The sequence below is a fragment of the Aquarana catesbeiana genome, linkage group LG12, assembly GCF_042186555.1.
Source record: "Aquarana catesbeiana isolate 2022-GZ linkage group LG12, ASM4218655v1, whole genome shotgun sequence".
Taxonomy (NCBI): Eukaryota; Metazoa; Chordata; class Amphibia; order Anura; family Ranidae; genus Aquarana; species Aquarana catesbeiana.
In genome coordinates this window covers 209,271,979-209,291,224 of record NC_133335.1, presented here as the reverse complement: position 1 = coordinate 209,291,224, position 19,246 = coordinate 209,271,979, and the positions used below count along the sequence as shown (strand labels likewise).

Genomic DNA, 19,246 nt, shown 5'->3' with positions numbered 1-19,246 from the left:
CCGAGTCCAGCATATCGTTTCAGCCCCCCGGCGCCCACGTCATTGGATTTGATTGACAGCAGCAGGAGCCAATGGCTGCGCTGCTATCAATCTAGCCAATCAAGAGCCGAGACGCCCAGGCAGAGGGACAGCGCGTCCCCACCTGGTGAAGTCCCAGGGCTCAGGTAAGTAAAACGGGGGGCTGGGGGGCTGGTCACTGACAGGTGTTTTTTCACCTTAATGCATAGGATACATTAAGGTGAAAAAACACGAGGGTTTACAACCCCTTTAAGTAGTAGATGTGCATGGGATTGTTTTTGGAGAATAAGGATCTCGTTTAAAACAAATGTTGCATCCGCCATCTCAACATGCACAGATAAATGCAGCGGAGATACTCTGGTCACATATTTAATCAATAACCTTTGAACGTCCAGGCTCTTAGTATAATTGACTTCACGGAGTTGATTTGTACAATGGCTCCTCTGGGAATGTGGCCAGTGGAATACCAATAAGGTGGCACATGGCCAGGACTTTACTAAGGTGAACTGTGGTCGGTGGCTTCCAACATTTATTACAGCTAACCCAGCAGGATGGTAGTTACACTCCTGTATGTGCTTGGCCAATATTTAACTAGTAGCTGACAATTAATATAGAGAATGTCAAAACAACTGAAAGAAAATGCTAGCCTTGTCTTGAGTGATATCCGGAGCCGGACTACCATCATTAGATCCTGCAGGCACACAGCATTGGAGCCAAAATAACACCCCTCTATTAGGGTCACCCCCTCTTTACAGGTTTTTTTTCTCCTCATAGAATAGTTGCAGGAACTCCCCCTTTCTGAATAACCCCTTTTCTCTGCTCCCTACCCACATCCGAGCACCATTCCTTCGTCCCCCCACCCACCCACATCCGAGCACCATTCCTTGGTCCCCCACCACCCCAAATCCGAGCACCATTCCTTGGTCCCCCACCCACCTCCGAGCACCATTCCTTGGTCCCCCACCCCCCCCTGAGCACCATTCCTTGGTCCCCCACCCCCCTCCGAGCACCATTCCTTGGTCCCCCACCCACCTCCGAGCACCATTCCTTGATTTAATTGGCCTCAAAAAAGGGTGGGCTCTGGGCAGAGAGCACTGTGTGACAATAGCGAATTAACCACTTGCTTACTGGGCACTTAAACCCCCCTCCTGCCCAGACCAATTTTCAGCTTTCAGCGCTGTCACACTTTGAATGACAATTGTGCGGTCATACAACACTGTACTCAAATTACATTTTTATCATTTTTTTCACACAAATAGAGCTTTCTTTTGGTGGTATTTAATCACTTCTGGGGTTTTTATTTTTTGCTAAACAAACAAAAATATGGAAAATTTGGAAAAAAATAAAATCATGTTTCATAGTTTTGTTATAAAATTTTGCAAACAGGTAATTTTTCTCCTTCATTGATATGCGCTGATGAGATGGCACTGGTGGGCACTGATAGGCTGCACTGATAGGCACAGATAAGGCCACACTGATGGCCACTGATAAGATGGCACTGATGGGTGGCACTGATAGGTGTTACTGATAGGTACCACTGATAGATGGCACTGATAGGTGGCACTGATGGGCACTGGTAGGTGACACTGATGGGCAGCACTGTTGATGAGGCACCTATTGGTGACACTGATAGGCGGCACTGTGGGCACTGATGGGTGGCGCTGGTGGGCACTGGTAGGCGGCACTGTTGTGCACTGGTAGATGGCACTGGCAGGTGGCATAGATGGGCACAGATGAGCTGGCGGGAGCTCTCCTTGATCGGGACCGATGTCCCTCTGAGAGCCGCCGGTGATCGGCTTTTTTTTTTTCTCCTCACGCTATCAGCGCAAGAAAAAATAGCCGATTACCAGCTCTGTTTACATCACATGATCAGCTGTCATTGGCTCTCCTGGCCCCTCCTTGTCATTGGGGCACCCGTGCGGGCTCGCTCCCGAATGCAGCTGCTGCAACCATTGACACAGACAGCTGGACTCAGTGTCAGTGTCACTGGATTTGATTGACATCAGCAGGAGCCAATGGCTCCTGCTGCTATCAATCTGTCCAATGAAGAGAGAGACAGTGGTTGGAGCCGCTGCGCTCGTGCACATTGCTGGATCGGATCGGGGCTCAGGTAAGGAAAAGGGGGGGGTCTGGGGGGCGGAGCTGCAGCACAGAAGGCTTTTCACCTTAATTCATTAGGGTGAAGAATCTCGGGGCTTTTTAACCACTTTTTATAGAGTACTGAGACAGGGTGCTGGGATGGAGGAGGGGGGGGTAAAAAAGCGGCTGCATCCACCTATTTTTACCACTTCCAACCGCAGGTGGAAACTGACCTGTATAAATAAGTTTCTCTTCTTCCATTTCTATTATTTACTTTGCCTTTGTAGCTGTTTTGTATGTACTTTTCTTTGGTAAACATTTGTATTGGAGCATACCTCTATTTGTATCACTTTGTACAGAACCACAAAGGAGATCATATAATGTAAATCATGAAGAATGTGAATAGGATTGTTTCAGTGATGACATCTATGATTTCACTGTAGGACTGTTAGCAGTGACCGGTCCAACGCTGGATCACAATTCTGCAAAAAGGGTTAAAGCCCAACTCTGGGCAGTTAAAGAGAAACTCCACTCCCCTCCATTTAAAGTGATACTAAACCCACAACAGTAAAATCAGTCTGTATATGCAGTAAAGCATGCTTTTTATACTCACTGTGCAACCTAAGGGGGTAATCCTCTGCATTGTGTAAAAAGGCTGTTTGATTCGGGCTTCTCTAATCCTCCCCTTCTTCCACAGTCCCCAATCCATCTCCTGATAGAACAGAGCCTTGGGGGCACTGCGGGGAATGGGGCATCAGCGGACATCAGGCTGCGTCGGGCAGCGGCTACTGTGTCTTCTCCTCCTCGCTTCCGCTGCGTGTCTCCTCCCCTCCTCCTAGATGTCCAATAGGATCGCCTGTCCTTTCAGTCAATCGCGTGACGGGTATCAGACCTGCTTCCTGATTGGCCGAGAGGAGGATCAGTGTTGCAACCTCTGGCTCTAATCAGGCGCTTAAAAAAAAAAAAAAAAAAACACCCCCGCCACTGGAATTCATATGCCCGACATCCTATAGGGGGCCAGAAGCATGCATAGGGGGTAGTTTGCATGGACCATAGAGCATTAATTATGATGTTGCAGCTGTGGATAGAGGGGGAGGTGCCCGGGCGCCCTTAATGGACAGGCTGCCACTGTTGAGCGGGGGGGGGCTGAGCCGGGCTGTGTGTGTCACTGGACACACACAGCGCGGCTCGGGAGCGAACCCACATAAATGCCTCCATAGCAAGCGACTTCCTATAGGGGGCACTCAGTAGGGGGGAGGAGCCAGGAGTGCCAACAGGGGACCTGAGAAGAGGAGGATCAGGGCTACTTTTACCTTTTCACTTTAAAGTGTCACTAAACCCCACATCATAAAAAACGAATCGATAAATGGTGTATTACATGCTGTTCATACTCACTCATCTGATCCTGCTGCTCTCTATCTCCCCCTTCTGTTCATGTCCCCAATTCAGCTAGGGATTTTGCAGCTGTGGTGGCAACTCTGCACATGCTCAGTTTTCAGTGAGCTTCTATGCTAAGCATTTCCGCCCTATCACATCTGAGCAGCCCATGTGACTATAGAGTCATACATGTGAGTGTATACAAAGTGGTAATGACAGCCTCTCTCCTCCTTCATGTCCACTAACCAGCTAAACACAATGGGCGTGGGACATTACATGTAGATTAACGAGTGCTTCACCTTCCTGTTATTCTGAGACACAAGTTGGGGAGGCGTGACACAGCCTGTGACTGGCAGAAATCCGTCCCAGTGTTGCCAACCGCCCATAGACTTACGGGCAGCCCCTAAATTTAACCCCTTTTTCGGGCTGCCCGTTAAAGTCCATTACGGGCATCGGTGCCCGTAAAAAAGATGTCCGCAAGCCGACCATGCAACTGCCCAAGCGCCGTTCCAAAGCCAGGCCAGGCTCGGGAAAGCTCGTACGCGCTCGGCCGGGTGGTGCATGTGCAGTAACATAATGGCGCCTCTCTGCGCCAGTTTTGAATAGACGATCGAGACCACGGGGGCTCCTGCAGTGCACTCGCCATAGGTGGAGAAGCTGAGCAGGGGTGAGGAGGAGGAGGAGAGTGAAACTGAGGGAATATCATAGCAAAAATGAGACAGAGTGAGAGGAGGACATTACTGGGAGCCGGGAGGATGAAGCCGTGGCATGCAGGGGACAGAGACTGATGTGCTTTGTCCACCATCATATTACTTCTCCACATCATCAGTGTGCTGTGCCCTCCTCCTGTGCCCCTTTCACCTCACCACAGGTCAGGGCAGCACTGTGCAACACATAGAGGTGCCACCTCATCCCTTTAAACCCGAACACCTTTGAATTACACAGGTTCTGGGGCTAATTAAATGCAGATAAGGCACCAAGTGAGTACACACGATCCGAAAATCGGACGACAGATCGTTCGTTTTTTTTTTGTTTTTTTTTTTGCATGCTAGTCGTAAATCGAACCTGAAGAGTTTACCAAAGTTATGAAAATTCTCGTACGACAGAATAAAAAAAAAAAAAATCGTAAGCGATATCATGCGTTGTAGCATATTTGTATTGTATTTTCGGACGACAACTGTACTGATTGAAAAGAAAAATCGGACGATCGTACGAGAAAACTTTTCATGCATGTCCGATAAAATAATATCGGGTGAACTGTCGTGATCGGCTCTCGAAAGCTCTGTTCTAACGACCAGATTATCGTACGATCGTGTCGAAAGCGGTATTTTTTTTTCGATTTTCGGATCGGGTGTGTACAGGCCATAAGTGAAGGAAAAGGGGACACCTTTACTAGTCAGAAAAAAAAAAAACAACAACAAATGAATAAAATCTGTGAACATATGTGACATGTGAGGTGACAGATAAGTGACATGTGTACACAGATCTGTCAGATTTCATACAGGCCGCCACACCCAGCAAGGGGCAGTGCGCTCCTCCGGACACTAGGGGGCTCCATAGATCGCGGCGCTCAGCTCTTCCCGTAGCAGGCGCTGTGTGCGGCGCCCAGTAGAGGAGGAAGCTTGTGTACAGACAGAGCCCGGGCTCCGCTCCCAGAGGACACGGTGTCACCGCCGGCTCTCCACATCCCGGGGACACTCCTCACACACACAGGACATGACCGGACACTCCGCTCCCAGCACTCCGCTCTCCTTCTCAGCAACTTTCCTGTTTGCATTGTAGACCTGTAGAGTTCAGTCTTCTCCCAGCAGGATATTCAGGGACTGGACTGACACAGAGGAGCATTGTGTGCAACTGCTAGGTGACCCCCCCAGAGTGCTCTCCTCCACACAGGGGACCCCCATTGCCTGCATTTTTTTTTTTGCAAATAAAGCAGCTATTTTTCTCTATTGCATTTTTCAAAGCACCTGTTTATGTTCCCCTTTTCATTTCTATAGCATTTATTTTTCCCTGTTGCATTTTTTAAGCACCTGTTATTTATTTTTGCTTTTCTATAGCATTTTCTTTTCTGTTGCATTTATTTTTCTCTGTTGAATTTTTTTTTTCACCCCCCCAACATATTTTTTGAAGCAACTGATTTTTTCTGCAGCTCCATTTATTTTATTTTATTTTTTTTGCATTTTTAAATCGCTTGTTTTTCCCCGTTTGCTTTATTCCAGCATTTTATTTTTCTGTTGCATTTTTAGGAGTACTTTTCTCCTCTTGTTGCATTCGTCTATGATTTTGTTTTCTCTGTTGCGCTTTTAAAGCACTTTTATTTTTCTCTGTTACATTTCTGTAACATTTATTTTTTTTGTTTATATTTTTAAGAATACATTTTCCTGGGTTGCATTTCTATAGCATTTTTTCCCTCATACTGGAAAGGGTGGGGTGAGTTTTTTTTTTTTTTTCCTCAGTTGCATTCTTTAAATCACCCATTTTTTCTCTTTTTTTAGTGTGTGTTTTTTTTTTTTGTTTGTTTGTTTTTTATTTCACTTCTGTCATTCTTTTGACACCTTGCCCTATTCTAGGAGTCTCACCTTTTGTCAGCTTTTTTTAAAGTACATTTTTTTTCCCCTAGGTTGCATTTCTATTGTATTTTTCTCTGTTGCATTATTTTTTTTTTTTTTTTTTAAGCATCAATTCTTCCTCTGCACGTTTTTAAAGCACCCGTTTTTCTCTGTTGTGTGTTTGTTTTTGCTCACCTCTGTCACCTTGTGATTGGATAGTAGAGGCTGATTTTTTTTGTTTTGTTTGGTGCTTTATCCATTCTGGGGAGTCTTACCTTGTCGGAGTTGTCAGTGTTGTATAGTCATAATGTCGGCCCCTGAGATCTTCCCTCCACCCCCGGAGGTCTCTGCAGCGGCTCACATCCCATCTTTTAAGAAGTACCAGGAGATATACGAGAAGTCTGTGCGGGAGCCCGATGGTGAGTAGCAGACCTTTAAAAAAGGGAAAGTTAAGATTTCTTTTAACCACTAAATACTGGGCATTTTTACCCCCCCCCCTTTCTTCCCAAGCCAATTTTCAGTGCTGTCGCACTTTGAATGACAATTACGCGGTCATGAAACACTGTACCCAAACTAAATTTGAATTATTTTTTTGAGACAGATGGAGCTTTATTTTAATGGTATTTAATCACCACTGGGGTTTTTTGTTTTTTTTTTCTGCTAAAGAAACGTAAACCCCCCCCATATAAAAAAAAAAAAAATTAGCAAATAAGTATTTTTTCTTCTTCACCGATGGGCTCTGACAGGGCGGCGCTGGCGAGGCTTCCCTGACGGGACGGGGCGGCGCTGGCGAGGCTTCCCCGACGGGACAGGGCGGCGCTGGCGAGGCTTCCCCGACGGGACAGGGCGGCGCTGGCGAGGCTTCCCCGACGGGACAGGGCGGCGCTGGCGAGGCTTCCCCGATGGGACGGGGCGGCGCTGGCGAGGCTTCCCCGATGGGACGGGGCGGCGCTGGCGAGGCTTCCCCGATGGGACGGGGCGGCGCTGGCGAGGCTTCCCCGATGGGACGGGGCGGCGCTGGCGAGGCTTCCCCGAAGGGACGGGGCGGCGCTGGCGAGGCTTCCCCGACGGGACGGGGCGGCGCTGGCGAGGCTTCCCCGACGGGACGGGGCGGCGCTGGCGAGGCTTCCCCGACGGGACGGGGCGGCGCTGGCGAGGCTTCCCCGACGGGACGGGGCGGCGCTGGCGAGGCTTCCCCGACGGGACGGGGCGGCGCTGGCGAGGCTTCCCCGACGGGACGGGGCGGCGATGGCGAGGCTTCCCCGACGGGACGGGGCGGCGATGGCGAGGCTTCCCTGACGGGACGGGACGGGGCGGCGCTGGCGAGACTTCCCCGATGGGACGGGGCGACGCTGGCGAGGCTTCCCCGATGGGGCGGCGCTGGCGAGGCTTCCCCGACGGGACGGGGCGGCGCTGGCGAGGCTTCCCCGACGGGACGGGGCGGCGCTGGCGAGGCTTCCCGGATGGGGCGGCGCTGGCGAGGCTTCCCCGACGGGGCGGCGCTGGCGAGGCTTCCCGGATGGGGCGGCGCTGGCGAGGCTTCCCGGATGGGGCGGCGCTGGCGAGGCTTCCCGGACGGGACGGCGCTGGCGAGGCTTCCCGGACGGGGAGGCTTCCTTGAGGGGGTGGCTTCCCTGGCGAGGCTTCCCTGGTGAGGCTTCCCTGACGGGGCGGCTTCCCTGGTGAGGCTTCCCTGACGGGGCGGCTTCCCTGGCGAGGCTTCCCTGACGGGGCGGCTTCCCTGGCGAGGCTTCCCTGACGGGGCGGCTTCCCTGGCGAGGCTTCCCTGACGGGGCGGCTTCCCTGGCGAGGCTTCCCTGACGGGGCGGCTTCCCTGGCGAGGCTTCCCTGACGGGGCGGCTTCCCTGGCGAGGCTTCCCTGACGGGGCGGCTTCCCTGGCGAGGCTTCCCTGACGGGGCGGCTTCCCTGGCGAGGCTTCCCTGACGGGGCGGCTTCCCTGGCGAGGCTTCCCTGACGGGGCGGCTTCCCTGGCGAGGCTTCCCTGACGGGGCGGCTTCCCTGGCGAGGCTTCCCTGACGGGGCGGCTTCCCTGGCGAGGCTTCCCTGACGGGGCGGCTTCCCTGGCGAGGCTTCCCTGACGGGGCGGCTTCCCTGGCGAGGCTTCCCTGACGGGGCGGCTTCCCTGGCGAGGCTTCCCTGACGGGGCGGCTTCCCTGGCGAGGCTTCCCTGACGGGGCGGCTTCCCTGGCGGGGCGGCTTCCCTGACGGGGCGGCTTCCCTGACGGGGCGGCTTCCCTGACGGGGCGGCTTCCCTGGCGGGGCGGCTTCCCTGGCGGGGCGGCTTCCCTGGCGGGGCGGCTTCCCTGGCGGGGCGGCTTCCCTGGCGGGGCGGCTTCCCTGGCGGGGCGGCTTCCCTGGCGGGGCGGCTTCCCTGGCGGGGCGGCTTCCCTGGCGGGGCGGCTTCCCTGACGGGGCGGCTTCCCTGACGGGGCGGCTTCCCTGACGGGGCGGCTTCCCTGACGGGGCGGCTTCCCTGGCGAGGCTTCCCTGACGGGGCGGCTTCCCTGGCGAGGCTTCCCTGACGGGGCGGCTTCCCTGGCGAGGCTTCCCTGACGGGGCGGCTTCCCTGGCGAGGCTTCCCTGACGGGGAGGCGCTGATATCTGGAGCACCGATGATCAGTGCTCAAAATATTAGTGTAAAAAATGTACTGAGAGCGTTTATTGGCACCTTTTTCCTCCCCATGTGATAGACGGCAAGTCTGTTTACATGTGATAAGCTGTGATTGGACACAGCTGATCACATGGTAAAGGGCCACTTTACAGCGATCTGTGATCAGCTGTGTTCAAAGGACATAGCGGTCACAGAGTATACCCGGTGCGCACCCCAGGAGGCAGGTTTCTGGGAGGACATCCCTGATACTAAAGTGGTCAAAGTGTGTATAAACATCGGATCACACTGATGGGGTTAGAAATCGTGCAAGTTCAAACCAGCAATGCAGCCCGACTTCGGGGGGATGCGCTATTTGGCAGACATCTGCATATTCAAGTTGCCTCGAAAGTAGCCAAATATAGTACAGGAACTACTTTTGGGAATCGGTGCGGCGTTGCACCGATTCGGACGGTGGCGTTAAGCCCACCGACGTGGGCTTAACGCTAATTGCTCATTCACGTAAGCAGCCAGGGGAGTGGTTAAAAGCAGGCCGTTGAGCTGCGTTTTTTTTTTTTTTTTTTTATTTCACAAGAAATTTGAGCTGCGGTTTTACCACCCAACTAAATAGAAATTCAGCCTCTGTACACATGTTGCGTCAGAAAATTAAAACAGGTGGTACGGCCACTGAATTGGGCCACGCCACAGCAGGGTTAAAACAGGTAGTTTTACTGGTTTCACTGCTTGTCAAGCACCCTCTGAAAATTGATCCGTCGTGGTTTGCTTTTCAGAAGGGTGTCAACAAGCTCAAACAGGTTCTGGAACCTTTTTTTTTTTTTTTTTTTTTTTTTAGGCAGATTTGGGCGTTTTTCTGCTTTTTACATTGGTGACCTTTTTGACCTGCACAAAATCGTGGCAAAAACGCCGTAAAAATTACGGCAAAATCACGCGACTTTCTGCTTGGAAACGCTACGCTCGGGTGTGACTGGGGCCTTATCGGTCAGCATTGTTCTCAGCTCATCTCCATTAACTACAAACTGCTTCCACCCCCCCCCCCCCCCCCTGTTATGGAGAAGAGAGGGAGAGGTTATGTAGTCCTAACGCACTCCTTGTCCTAGGGTGACAGTGCTGCTCAGTGTGGGGGTCACTCTAGTACAGGAAGTGTGTTAACGGCAGGATCACCAGGATAAAAATAAAGGAAGGAAGAAAAAAAAATGAATGCAGCCATCTCATCTAAGGACAAGTAAGTTGCAATCCTATCACGTTTTGTTCCTGGGTTTTAAACGTGCTTTAGATAGATAATTTATTTTTGTCATTTATAATGTGTAAAAGGTTTTAAAACATTTAGTTCAAGTTCGAATCATGTTTACACAATATGGCTCCATACACACTGGAGCTCATAAAGGGACGTTTTTTGGAGTTTTGTCTTTTTTTTTTTTTTTTTTTTTTTTTAACAGCCCATAAACTGCACTCTATTTTTTAGGTTTTATCAGCAGTGGAGTTTATGGGCGCCATAAAATCGCGTTCAAAGTGCCGTTTTTCTGACCACAAAAAAAGCTAAACAACACTAAACACCGATAAACGCTCATAAACGCGCGTTAATTAGCGTTCGGCATTCTATTTTTTCAATGGAATTTGGGAATGCATTGGGGGATTTTTGGAGTGTCCTCTGTGTATTTTTATTAAAAACGCCCATAAAGGCTAACGCTAAAAAAACGCTCAAACGCTAAAAAACGCGCATAAACGCTAGTACAAAACGCTGTTAAAAGCGAGTTTTTCAACTGGCGTTTTCTGCCAGCAATCTGGCGTCCAGAAAAAGCTTTTTTTGAGCTCCAGTGTGCATGGAGCCTAAAAGTGCTGCTTATTCATGTCTTCAGTAGAGCTGCAGAGTGATTGGTTACAGACCTGTCATTTTTATGTCCTTCTCTATTTTTAAATGCGGTTTGATGGCTGTGAAGATATCTGGATGCTCCGGCCCCACGTGTCGCACTACTCAGTGTAATATTATGTAAGCTGACCATACACTGTGCAATCTCCTTAAAACCTACCATCAGATATGTAGTGCATGGGCCTGCCTGATTTGATACATATGCATTGCTTGTTTAGGTTGGCCCTCATATAGTTGATGGCAGATCTAAAGCTGGCCATACACTATGCATTCTGATTTGTACAATCTCCTTTAGATTTAACATCAACTATGTAGTGAAAGGACCTACCTGATTTGATACAAATGGTATGAAATAAGTTTGTCCTTACATTACACCGTTCAACCACTTGCAGACCGCCCTATAAGCAGATTTACTGCTAAAGGGTGGTCATGATGTGAGATATAGATAGATAGAGATATCTATATAATCTCTTTGTATGTGTGTGTGTGTGTGTGTATGTGTATATATATATATATACACACACACACACACACACACACACACCTCTGATTCTGCACTTCCGTGCGATTGTCGATGGCCGATGGGTGGGTACTGCGGACCCAATATCTGCCGGCACCTGGTGCAGAAGGTCGGTCTGCCCATGTAAACAAGGGAGATTGCCGTACTGTCAGAAACTAAGGCATTGATCCTGTGTCTCTGCAAAGCAGGGAGATGGATCTATGCCTTCCCCTAGTAAAAAGCACCCCCCCCCCCCCCCCACAGTTTGAAAACACCAGCTAGGCACACAGTTAACCCTTTGATCGCCCCATGATGTTAACCCCTTCCCTGCCAGTGTCATTAATACAGTGACCGTGCATATTTTTAGCGCTGGTCACTGTATTAGTGTCAAGTGTCCGATTTTGTGCGCCGCAATATCGCAGAATAAGTTGCTGATCGCCGCCACTTCTTGTAAATAAATATATACCATAGTTTGTAGACGCTATATTTTTTTAATTTTTTTTTTTTTTTTTTTTGCGCAAATCAAATATACGCTTATCGGGACTTTTTTTTACCAAAAATATGTAGCAGAATACATATTGGCCTAAATTTATGAAAAAAATAAAGTTTTTATATATTTTTTATTGGATATGTTTTATAGCAGAAAGTACAAAATTGTGTTTTTTTGAAAAAAATAAATTGTCGGTGTTTTTTTTTTTTTTTTTTTTTTTTTTTTTTAATTTATAGCACAAAAAAACCCAAAAAATAAATAAAAACTACAGAGGTGATCAAATGCCTCCAAAAGAAAGCTTTGTTTGTGGGGAAAAAAGGACATACAATTTTTTGGGTACAGCGTCGCATGACCGCGCAATTTTCAGTTAAAGTAACGCAGTGTCGTATGCGCAAAAAATGGCCTGGTCATAAAGGGGGGGGGTGAACCTTCTGGAGGTCAAGTGGTTAAGAAGGTAAGTCTGAAGGAGATTGTACAATCAGATTGTAAAGTGTATGGGCAGCTTTATACTTGCCTGCTCTGTGCAGTGGTTTTGCACAGAGCAGCCCTGATCCTGATCTTCCTCCCTCCTCCCAATTCTTAGCCGCTTCTCTGCATGTCCCTTCAGAGCCGTGGCCCCGCCCCTTCTCTCTTCATTGGCTGTGATTGACAGCAGTGGGAACCATTGGCCAATAAGGACGGAGAGTCCTTGGAGAGCCGAGGCTCTCGTGCACATCGCTGTATCGAGATGGGGGGCTCGGGTAAGTATTTGGGGGGGGGGGGGGGTGGTGGATACAATGCATGAAGGTAAAAAAACCTGCAGCCTGCACAACCACTTTAACCCCTTCTGATCACTCCCATCACCCAACTAGTGTCATTAGTACTGTATTATCACTGATCATTGTATTAGTGACACTAGTGAAGTAATTGTTTCTCCCATCCAGTGTCAGTTAGCTCCAGATTGTCCGCCACACTATAAGTTGCTGATCACTGCCATTACTAGTATAGTGTCTGTACAGATCAATATCATGATCAGAACTATACTAGTGTCCACAAAAGACAAGTAGAAGAATACATCTTGGCCTACATTTATGAAAAAATTTAATTTTATTGGATATGTTTTATAACAGAATTTTTTTTTTTCGTTTTATATAATTTAAAAAAAAAAAAAAAAAAAAGACGCAGTGGTGATCAAATACCACCAAAATAAAGCTCTATTTGTGTGAAAATAATGATAGAAATTTATTTGGGTACAGCATTGCATGACTGAGCATTTATCAGGTAAAGTAGCGCGGTGCTAAATAGCAAAAAAATGGCCTGGTCATGAAGGAGGGGGGGGGTAAAACCTTTCGGAGGTCAAGTTAAAAAAAAAAAGTTTCAAAAGCAGCTTCTTGTAGATCTGCCTGCTGGCGATGTGTTTCTTTGTGTTTTCATTTTTTTTCAATTATTTGTACTCCAAATCTTCCTCAGTGTGAACTCAAAAAAGAATTTCCCAGTGGTTGCTTCATAGAGATCACTCACCGTATCACGCCTGACTTGTGTTAGTGCAATGTGCGGTTCACTGCAAAGGTAATTGCAGCCCAAGGGACATCTATAGCATGCTGTAGTGGCCGTGTGTCTAATTCTATATGAAAATGCCAGTTGCCTAGCTGTCATGCATGAACACAGATAAGAACTTTTCCCCTGTGCGGTAGCCAGGCAATTAGCATTTTCAGAAGGTGGTCAGCAATGGTTTGACTGATGTACGTTTTAAGCAGCCCTTTCATATAGGGGTATAATCTCAGCATCCTGCAAACGGAGAGAGTCGGGGGGGGGGGGGGGGGGGGGGGATTTTCTGATCTTTGTGTAAAAATGTTGAACACAAAATGTACAAAACTTGAAATTCACATCAATCTTTAGATGCAGGAAAACTTTACAGAATATTTCATAATATACTCACTGAGATCACTCCGCTTCTCCTCCGTGTGTCTGGAGCTGGGTGAGCCCCACCTGTAGGGGGCAGACATTCCCATCAGGGTCATTGGGAGCACCTGCTAGGGAAGGGGGAGGGGCCGACCTGATAAAAAATATGCTGTACCTGTGATGAGAAGATACCCTCCCCCCGACAACAGCGGTTCTCAACTCCTGTCCTCAGGACCCACTAACAGGCCAGGTTTTTAAGGGGTTGTAAACCTTCGTGTTTTTTCACCTTAATGCATCCTGTGCATTAAGGTGAAAAAACACCTGGCAGTGATCGGCCCCCTGTTTTACTTTCCTGAGCCCTGGAACTTGAGCTGGCGGGGACGCGCTGGTTTTCTGCCAGGGGTTCTCTGGTCTTAATTGGATAGATTGATAGCAGCGCAGCCATTGGCTCCCGCTGCTGTCAATCAAATCCAATGACGCGGGGGGCAGGGCCGAGTCATATATTCGGCGGCTATGGACACCGAATGCTGGAACCGGGAGCGCGCCCGCAAGGTGACCCCCTCGGGAGAGCGCTTCTCCTAGGGGGTTATCTGATGTTGGGAGGAGCCGCGAGAGAGCCGCCGGGGGACCCCAGAAGATGATGTTAGGGGCCACTCTGTGCAAAATGAGCTGCACAGTGGAGGTAAGAAAAAAAAAAAAAAAACAACCCTTACAATCACTTTGAGACCCTTTTCACACAGAGCCGCCTAGGGCGTCAGCGGTAAAGCGGCACTATTTTTAGCGCTTTACCGTTGTTTTAGCAGCGCTATTCAGCCACTAGCGGGGCAGTTTTAACCCCCCGCTAGCGGCTGAAAAGGGGTTAAATCCGCTCGCAAAACAGCCAGAAACGCAGTGCTCCCCCATTGATTTCAATCGGGGGCAGCAGTGGAGGAGCGGCGAGCTGATCGCTCCAAAGAAGCTGCTGGCAGGACTTTTTCTGATGTCCTGCCAGCGCACCGCTCCAGTGTGAGAGCCCTCGGGCTTTCACACTTGAGTGAATGGAGCCGCTTTTTTCAGGCGCTATGCAGGCGCTCTTTTTAGCGCTGTAGCGCCTGAAAAACACCCGCAGTATGAAAGGGGTCTAAGTATTACCTTGGGGAGATGCAGACTAGAATGCTGCAATCACTGAGCAGCAAATGATATCACCTGTGATGTATTTCAGTTATCTTGCAAACCTGGCCTGTTAGTGGGTCCTGAGGACAGGAGTTGAGAACCACTGATCTACAAGATATTGCTGATTTAAAACCACATTTCTTTTTAAGCCCTGGTACACATTGATGTTACTTTGAAATCGAAGTAGCAGGTCAGTGCGATTTCAGGTGCGACTTGACTGACACCTGTGCAAGTCGCACCCAAAATCATAAAAAATTAATGCAGGAACCACTTTTTCAAATCGGTGCGGCACCGCAAAGTCGGAGTTGCACCGATTTAACCGGTTCTATTGCTTGCGATAGGGTGTGACTTTGGAACCGTCAAATCGCATGACAAGACGCACCGGTGTGAACGGAGGCTAAAGTAGAATCCCATTTATTATTATACATTGCTCTAACTGACCTTTGTTTGAAATTCAATCCATCCCTCCTCTGATGTCTCTTTTGGTCTGTTGTTTCAAAATATATATATATTTTTTTTAAATGTTTAAATTTTTTGTACTCTTAAAGCCATAGTAAACCCACTTTTTCATCTTGTACCTACAGGTAAGCCTGTAATAAAGCTTACCTGTGTAGGTACAGCGAATATCTCCTAAACTTGCAGCAGTTTAGGAGATACAACAAAACCTTGGTTTGAGCCCAGGTTCAGTTCCCGCATGTCCGTCCCGACTTCGGGGGCGATTTCAGAGACATCTGTGCGGGTTCCTGGACAGATGTCTATACAAATCACACCCGAAGTTGCCAAAAGTAGTACAGAAACGACATTTCCGAATCGGTGCGGCGTCGCACCGGCTTGGATGGTGCTATTGATGGCAATAGCCGCCGATTTGGCATGCAATTTGAAACACGCCTTAAAATGGTTGTAAACGTTAGTTATTTACATAAACACGAACAAACATGCCTATACTTGCCTGCTCTGTGTAATTGTTTTGCACAGAGCAGCCCCGATCCTCCTCTTCTGGGGTTCCCTGTTGGCACTCCAGGCCCCTCCTCTTCATCGGGCGCCCCCACGGGAAAGCCGCTTTCCATGGAGGCACCGTGCGGGCTCTATGGACCTCAATTCGCATTAAAGGAGGACCTGCAGGGTCTTACTTTGTAGTGCAGGGATTACTTTGAAGTCGCACAGATATGAATGATACTCATTGGAAATCATGGGGTACGACTTGTCATGCAACTTTGCAGTCCCAAGTCGCACAAGTGTGAAAGGGGCCTAAGGGCCCATTCACACCACAGAAGCACAGTCCAGATGAGTTCTAGATGCATTTCTGTATGCACGTTTTTGATGCATTTTCAAAGTGTTCCAGTGCGTTTTTCCCTTCTTGTTCTTTTTTTTTTTTTTCCATGCAGTGCATTTAGGTGTGTTTTAGATGCATTCCAGTGCAGTTCTTTGCAGAAAAAAATGCAGCATGCTCTACTTTTGTTGAATGACCTGGAATGCACTGCAATGGTGTGCCACTGAAATCCTTGTAACCTATTGTCTGGGTATTTCTCATGCAGAAAAAAAAAAAAAAAACCCTAGATTGCATGTGGTGTGAAGTAGCCCTAAGGCTGGCCATACATTATACAATTTTTCTTCTATAGATTTCCTGTAGATTTACCAAAACCACATAATAGGAGGTCAAATCTAAACTGTGCAATCAGGCAGGCCCTGCTACTACACAGTTGAAGGTAAATCTAAGACCCCTTTCACACTATGCTGTCAGTGGTGCTATTTTTAGCGCCACTTTACCGTCATTTTAACGGCACTATTTGGCCGCTAGCAGGGCGGTTTTAACCCCCTGCTAGCAGACGAAAAGGGGTAACTCCGCCCGCAAAACGCCGCTGGAGCGGCGTTTTGCTGGCAGTATCGCAACGCTGCCCCATTGATTTCAGTGGGGAGCAGCGGTGGAGGAGCGGTGAGTTCACCGCTCCAAAGAAGCTGCTGACAGGACTTTTTCTGACGCCCTGCCAGCGCACCGCTCCAGTGTGAAGGCTTTCACACTGGAGTGAATGGAGCAGCTGTTTTAGGGCGGTTTGCAGACGCTTTTTTTTAACACTATAGCGCCTGCAAAACGCGTGAAAGGGATCTAAAGGAAATTGAATAAGAAAATTGTATGGTGTATGGCCAGCTTAAAAGGCTAGGTTCACGCTGTTGTGGGTGGTTGTGGGTGTGGGACAGCACCTATTCCCACACCTGCAGCCAAAATGCGCTGCTCTTTTGCAGATGCACAGGGCTGTCATTCATTCATAATGGCACCCCCCACGCATCCAAAAACGCAGCACGTTTTTGGTTGTTGTAAAGTGCATAGTGCAAAAGCGCCAGGCGATTTCCCTGTGGCTGCATTTTTAAAAAGATGCAGGGTCCTTTTTTTTTTTTTTTTTTTTTTTTTCCTGAATTTCCGGCAGTGCCCACACAAATGCAAGCTGTAGCAACTGCATAGGTGTAAACCTAGCATAACGCACTGCAACAGTGTAAGCCCGATGTTTACCCGCGCATGCACGTATGAAGTATTTCCCCAAATGAAAAGTATTGCATTCAAGGAATACAACTTATGCGCATGCGTGGGTAAATGCCAGTGCAAAAAAAGTATCCGTGTTTACACAAGTACAAGTGTACACAGCCATTCAATTCTGCTGCGGGAAAACGGTGGGATCTTTACAACAGATCCTGCATGTGCCCTCAAACATCCGTGGGAATGAGGGGCTTGTAGATTGGTTCAATCGTTTTGTGCATTTTAATTCTTCATTGCCCATGTCGCAAGGGGTGTGATGGGTGTGTTTCCTTCCCCTACTGATTTTGTACTAGATGAGATAAGATCTAGATCCAAACAATACAGCTTATCTTAAAGCCATGGCGGTCCATCTTTTGTAAAAAAAAAAAAAAAAAAAAAAAAAAAAATAATAATAATAATACATCCATATTGAAAAAAGAAAAAAAAAATAAGCATTTATTAATTTTTTCCATTGGAGTCTGCAGAGCATTGCTGGGTGCAACACACAGGCTCCTGCAGACTATATTTCTTGGCAGGAAGTAATCAATGGACTTTAAATGCTGTGACATCTCCACATTTGTTCTCCATTGATATCTATGAGTTTCTCTGCCTCTGTAGAAGATGGGACTTGTATTCTTCCATTTACAGATCTCTGTGTATCCAGCCACACAGTGTTGTCTCATCCTCCAAACTCGGCATCACTTTATGACATAGTAGTAACCTAGAGGTGGTAGGATGGATCCGCAGATCACCGTAATGCAAAGCTAGTTCTCATATTAGCATTGTGGTGCACTACATCAGTCAATGGACTGCCTGAAAGCGGCGTTCTCCCGAAAAAAAAAAAGTTTTTAATAATCGGACACTCACCTGTCCCACGATCCAGAGATGTGGGCGAACGAAGCCCCGCTCCTCTCTGCTGCGCCGGCATCACTACTGTGGGCTCCCCGGCTGTGGCTGCACTGCGCATGCGCGAGCCGCGCTGTGAATGGCCGGGCAATCTTCTGGGACCTGTGACATGTCCCAGAAGATTGCAGGGTGGGAGGGGGGAGAGGTGAACTTCCTTCCAGCGCCGCGGAGCCCCGGGAGGAAGTGGGAGCTGGATCCCTCTAAAAAGAGGTACCTGCCCCCCCCCCCCCCCCCCCCAAAAAAAAATGACATGCCAAATGTGGCATGTCGGGGTCACCGTCACTTTTGGGTGAAACTCCACTTTAATGCACGTCTTAATGCAATGCTCTGCATGCATGGGGCCTCCATTCTCCTTTTGTACATACAAGGTTCTCTAGCTGTCACGTTGATCCCTTAGCTTCAGCATGTTCTAAGCAATGATCTCAACCTCTTAGGCTCGATTCACATCTATGCATGTTGCTTTTGAGCATTTCTGCAGTGTTTTTGTGGTGCTTGCTGCGTTTTTGAACATGCGTTTTTGCGGCGTTTTTTGCGTTTTGCGTTTTTTTTTTTTACAGTGTGAAAAAAAAATACATTGAAAACAACGCAAAACACAGTACTTGCGTTTTTGGATGTGGGTCCATTGAATTCTATTACATGCAAAGTCCCCGACCCTTTCCAAAAACGCAGAGAGACAAAAATGCATTGATGTGAACATGTTCCATAGGAACCTATGTTAAAAAAATTCCCATGCATTTATGCAAAATACATCAAAAAACGCAGTGGTGTGAATGGAGCCTTAGAGCTTACAGTATGCAAATATGCGACCTCTAGGCAGGGGGCCTGGATACCGAGCGCCCGCTTATTTGCCTACCAGACTATAAATACAGCTGTGCCAAGAGTGCACAGTTACCGGCGGCTAACGGAAAGCTTCCGATCACTACTTGCTATCGGGAGCTTTCCGATCATGTGACAGTCAATCACGGCAGTCACATTATCATAAACCCCGCCTCCCCGGAATCTGAAACCCTTTGAAGTAGTTGTAAACCCTGTTACACCACACCTATAACAAGGCTTACCTGTAGGTACCTTGAATATCTCCTAAACTTGCACAGTTTAGGAGATATTCAGTATATGCGCTGTGCCATTTCTTCTGAGTCGTGCCCTCACCGGCAAACCTCCTCACACATCCGTGGGAGTGACGTCATCGCAGTTCCGGCCAATCACAGCGCCGGAGCCGTGAACCCGGAAGTAACTCTGGTGGAAGATGTCTGTGCTGTACTCTGAGGGCCGACGCCAATCCAGGGCAT

General features: G+C 48.4%; 1 protein-coding gene across 2 annotated transcripts in view; it reads left to right on the top strand.

Moving 5' to 3' along the window:
- Window positions 1-5,060: 5,060 nt before the first annotated feature.
- The window catches only part of ACSS2 (acyl-CoA synthetase short chain family member 2), an 85,178-nt gene continuing 70,992 nt past the window's right edge, over window positions 5,061-19,246 (top strand). Inside the window, exon 1 of one of the 2 annotated variants that reach the window (XM_073606596.1) lies at window positions 5,061-6,442. In XM_073606596.1, coding sequence (XP_073462697.1) covers window positions 6,331-6,442 — 112 coding nt within the window. In that variant the 5' untranslated portion in view covers window positions 5,061-6,330. The remainder of the gene's footprint in view (window positions 6,443-19,246) is intronic. The other variant, XM_073606597.1, reaches the window with a different exon arrangement.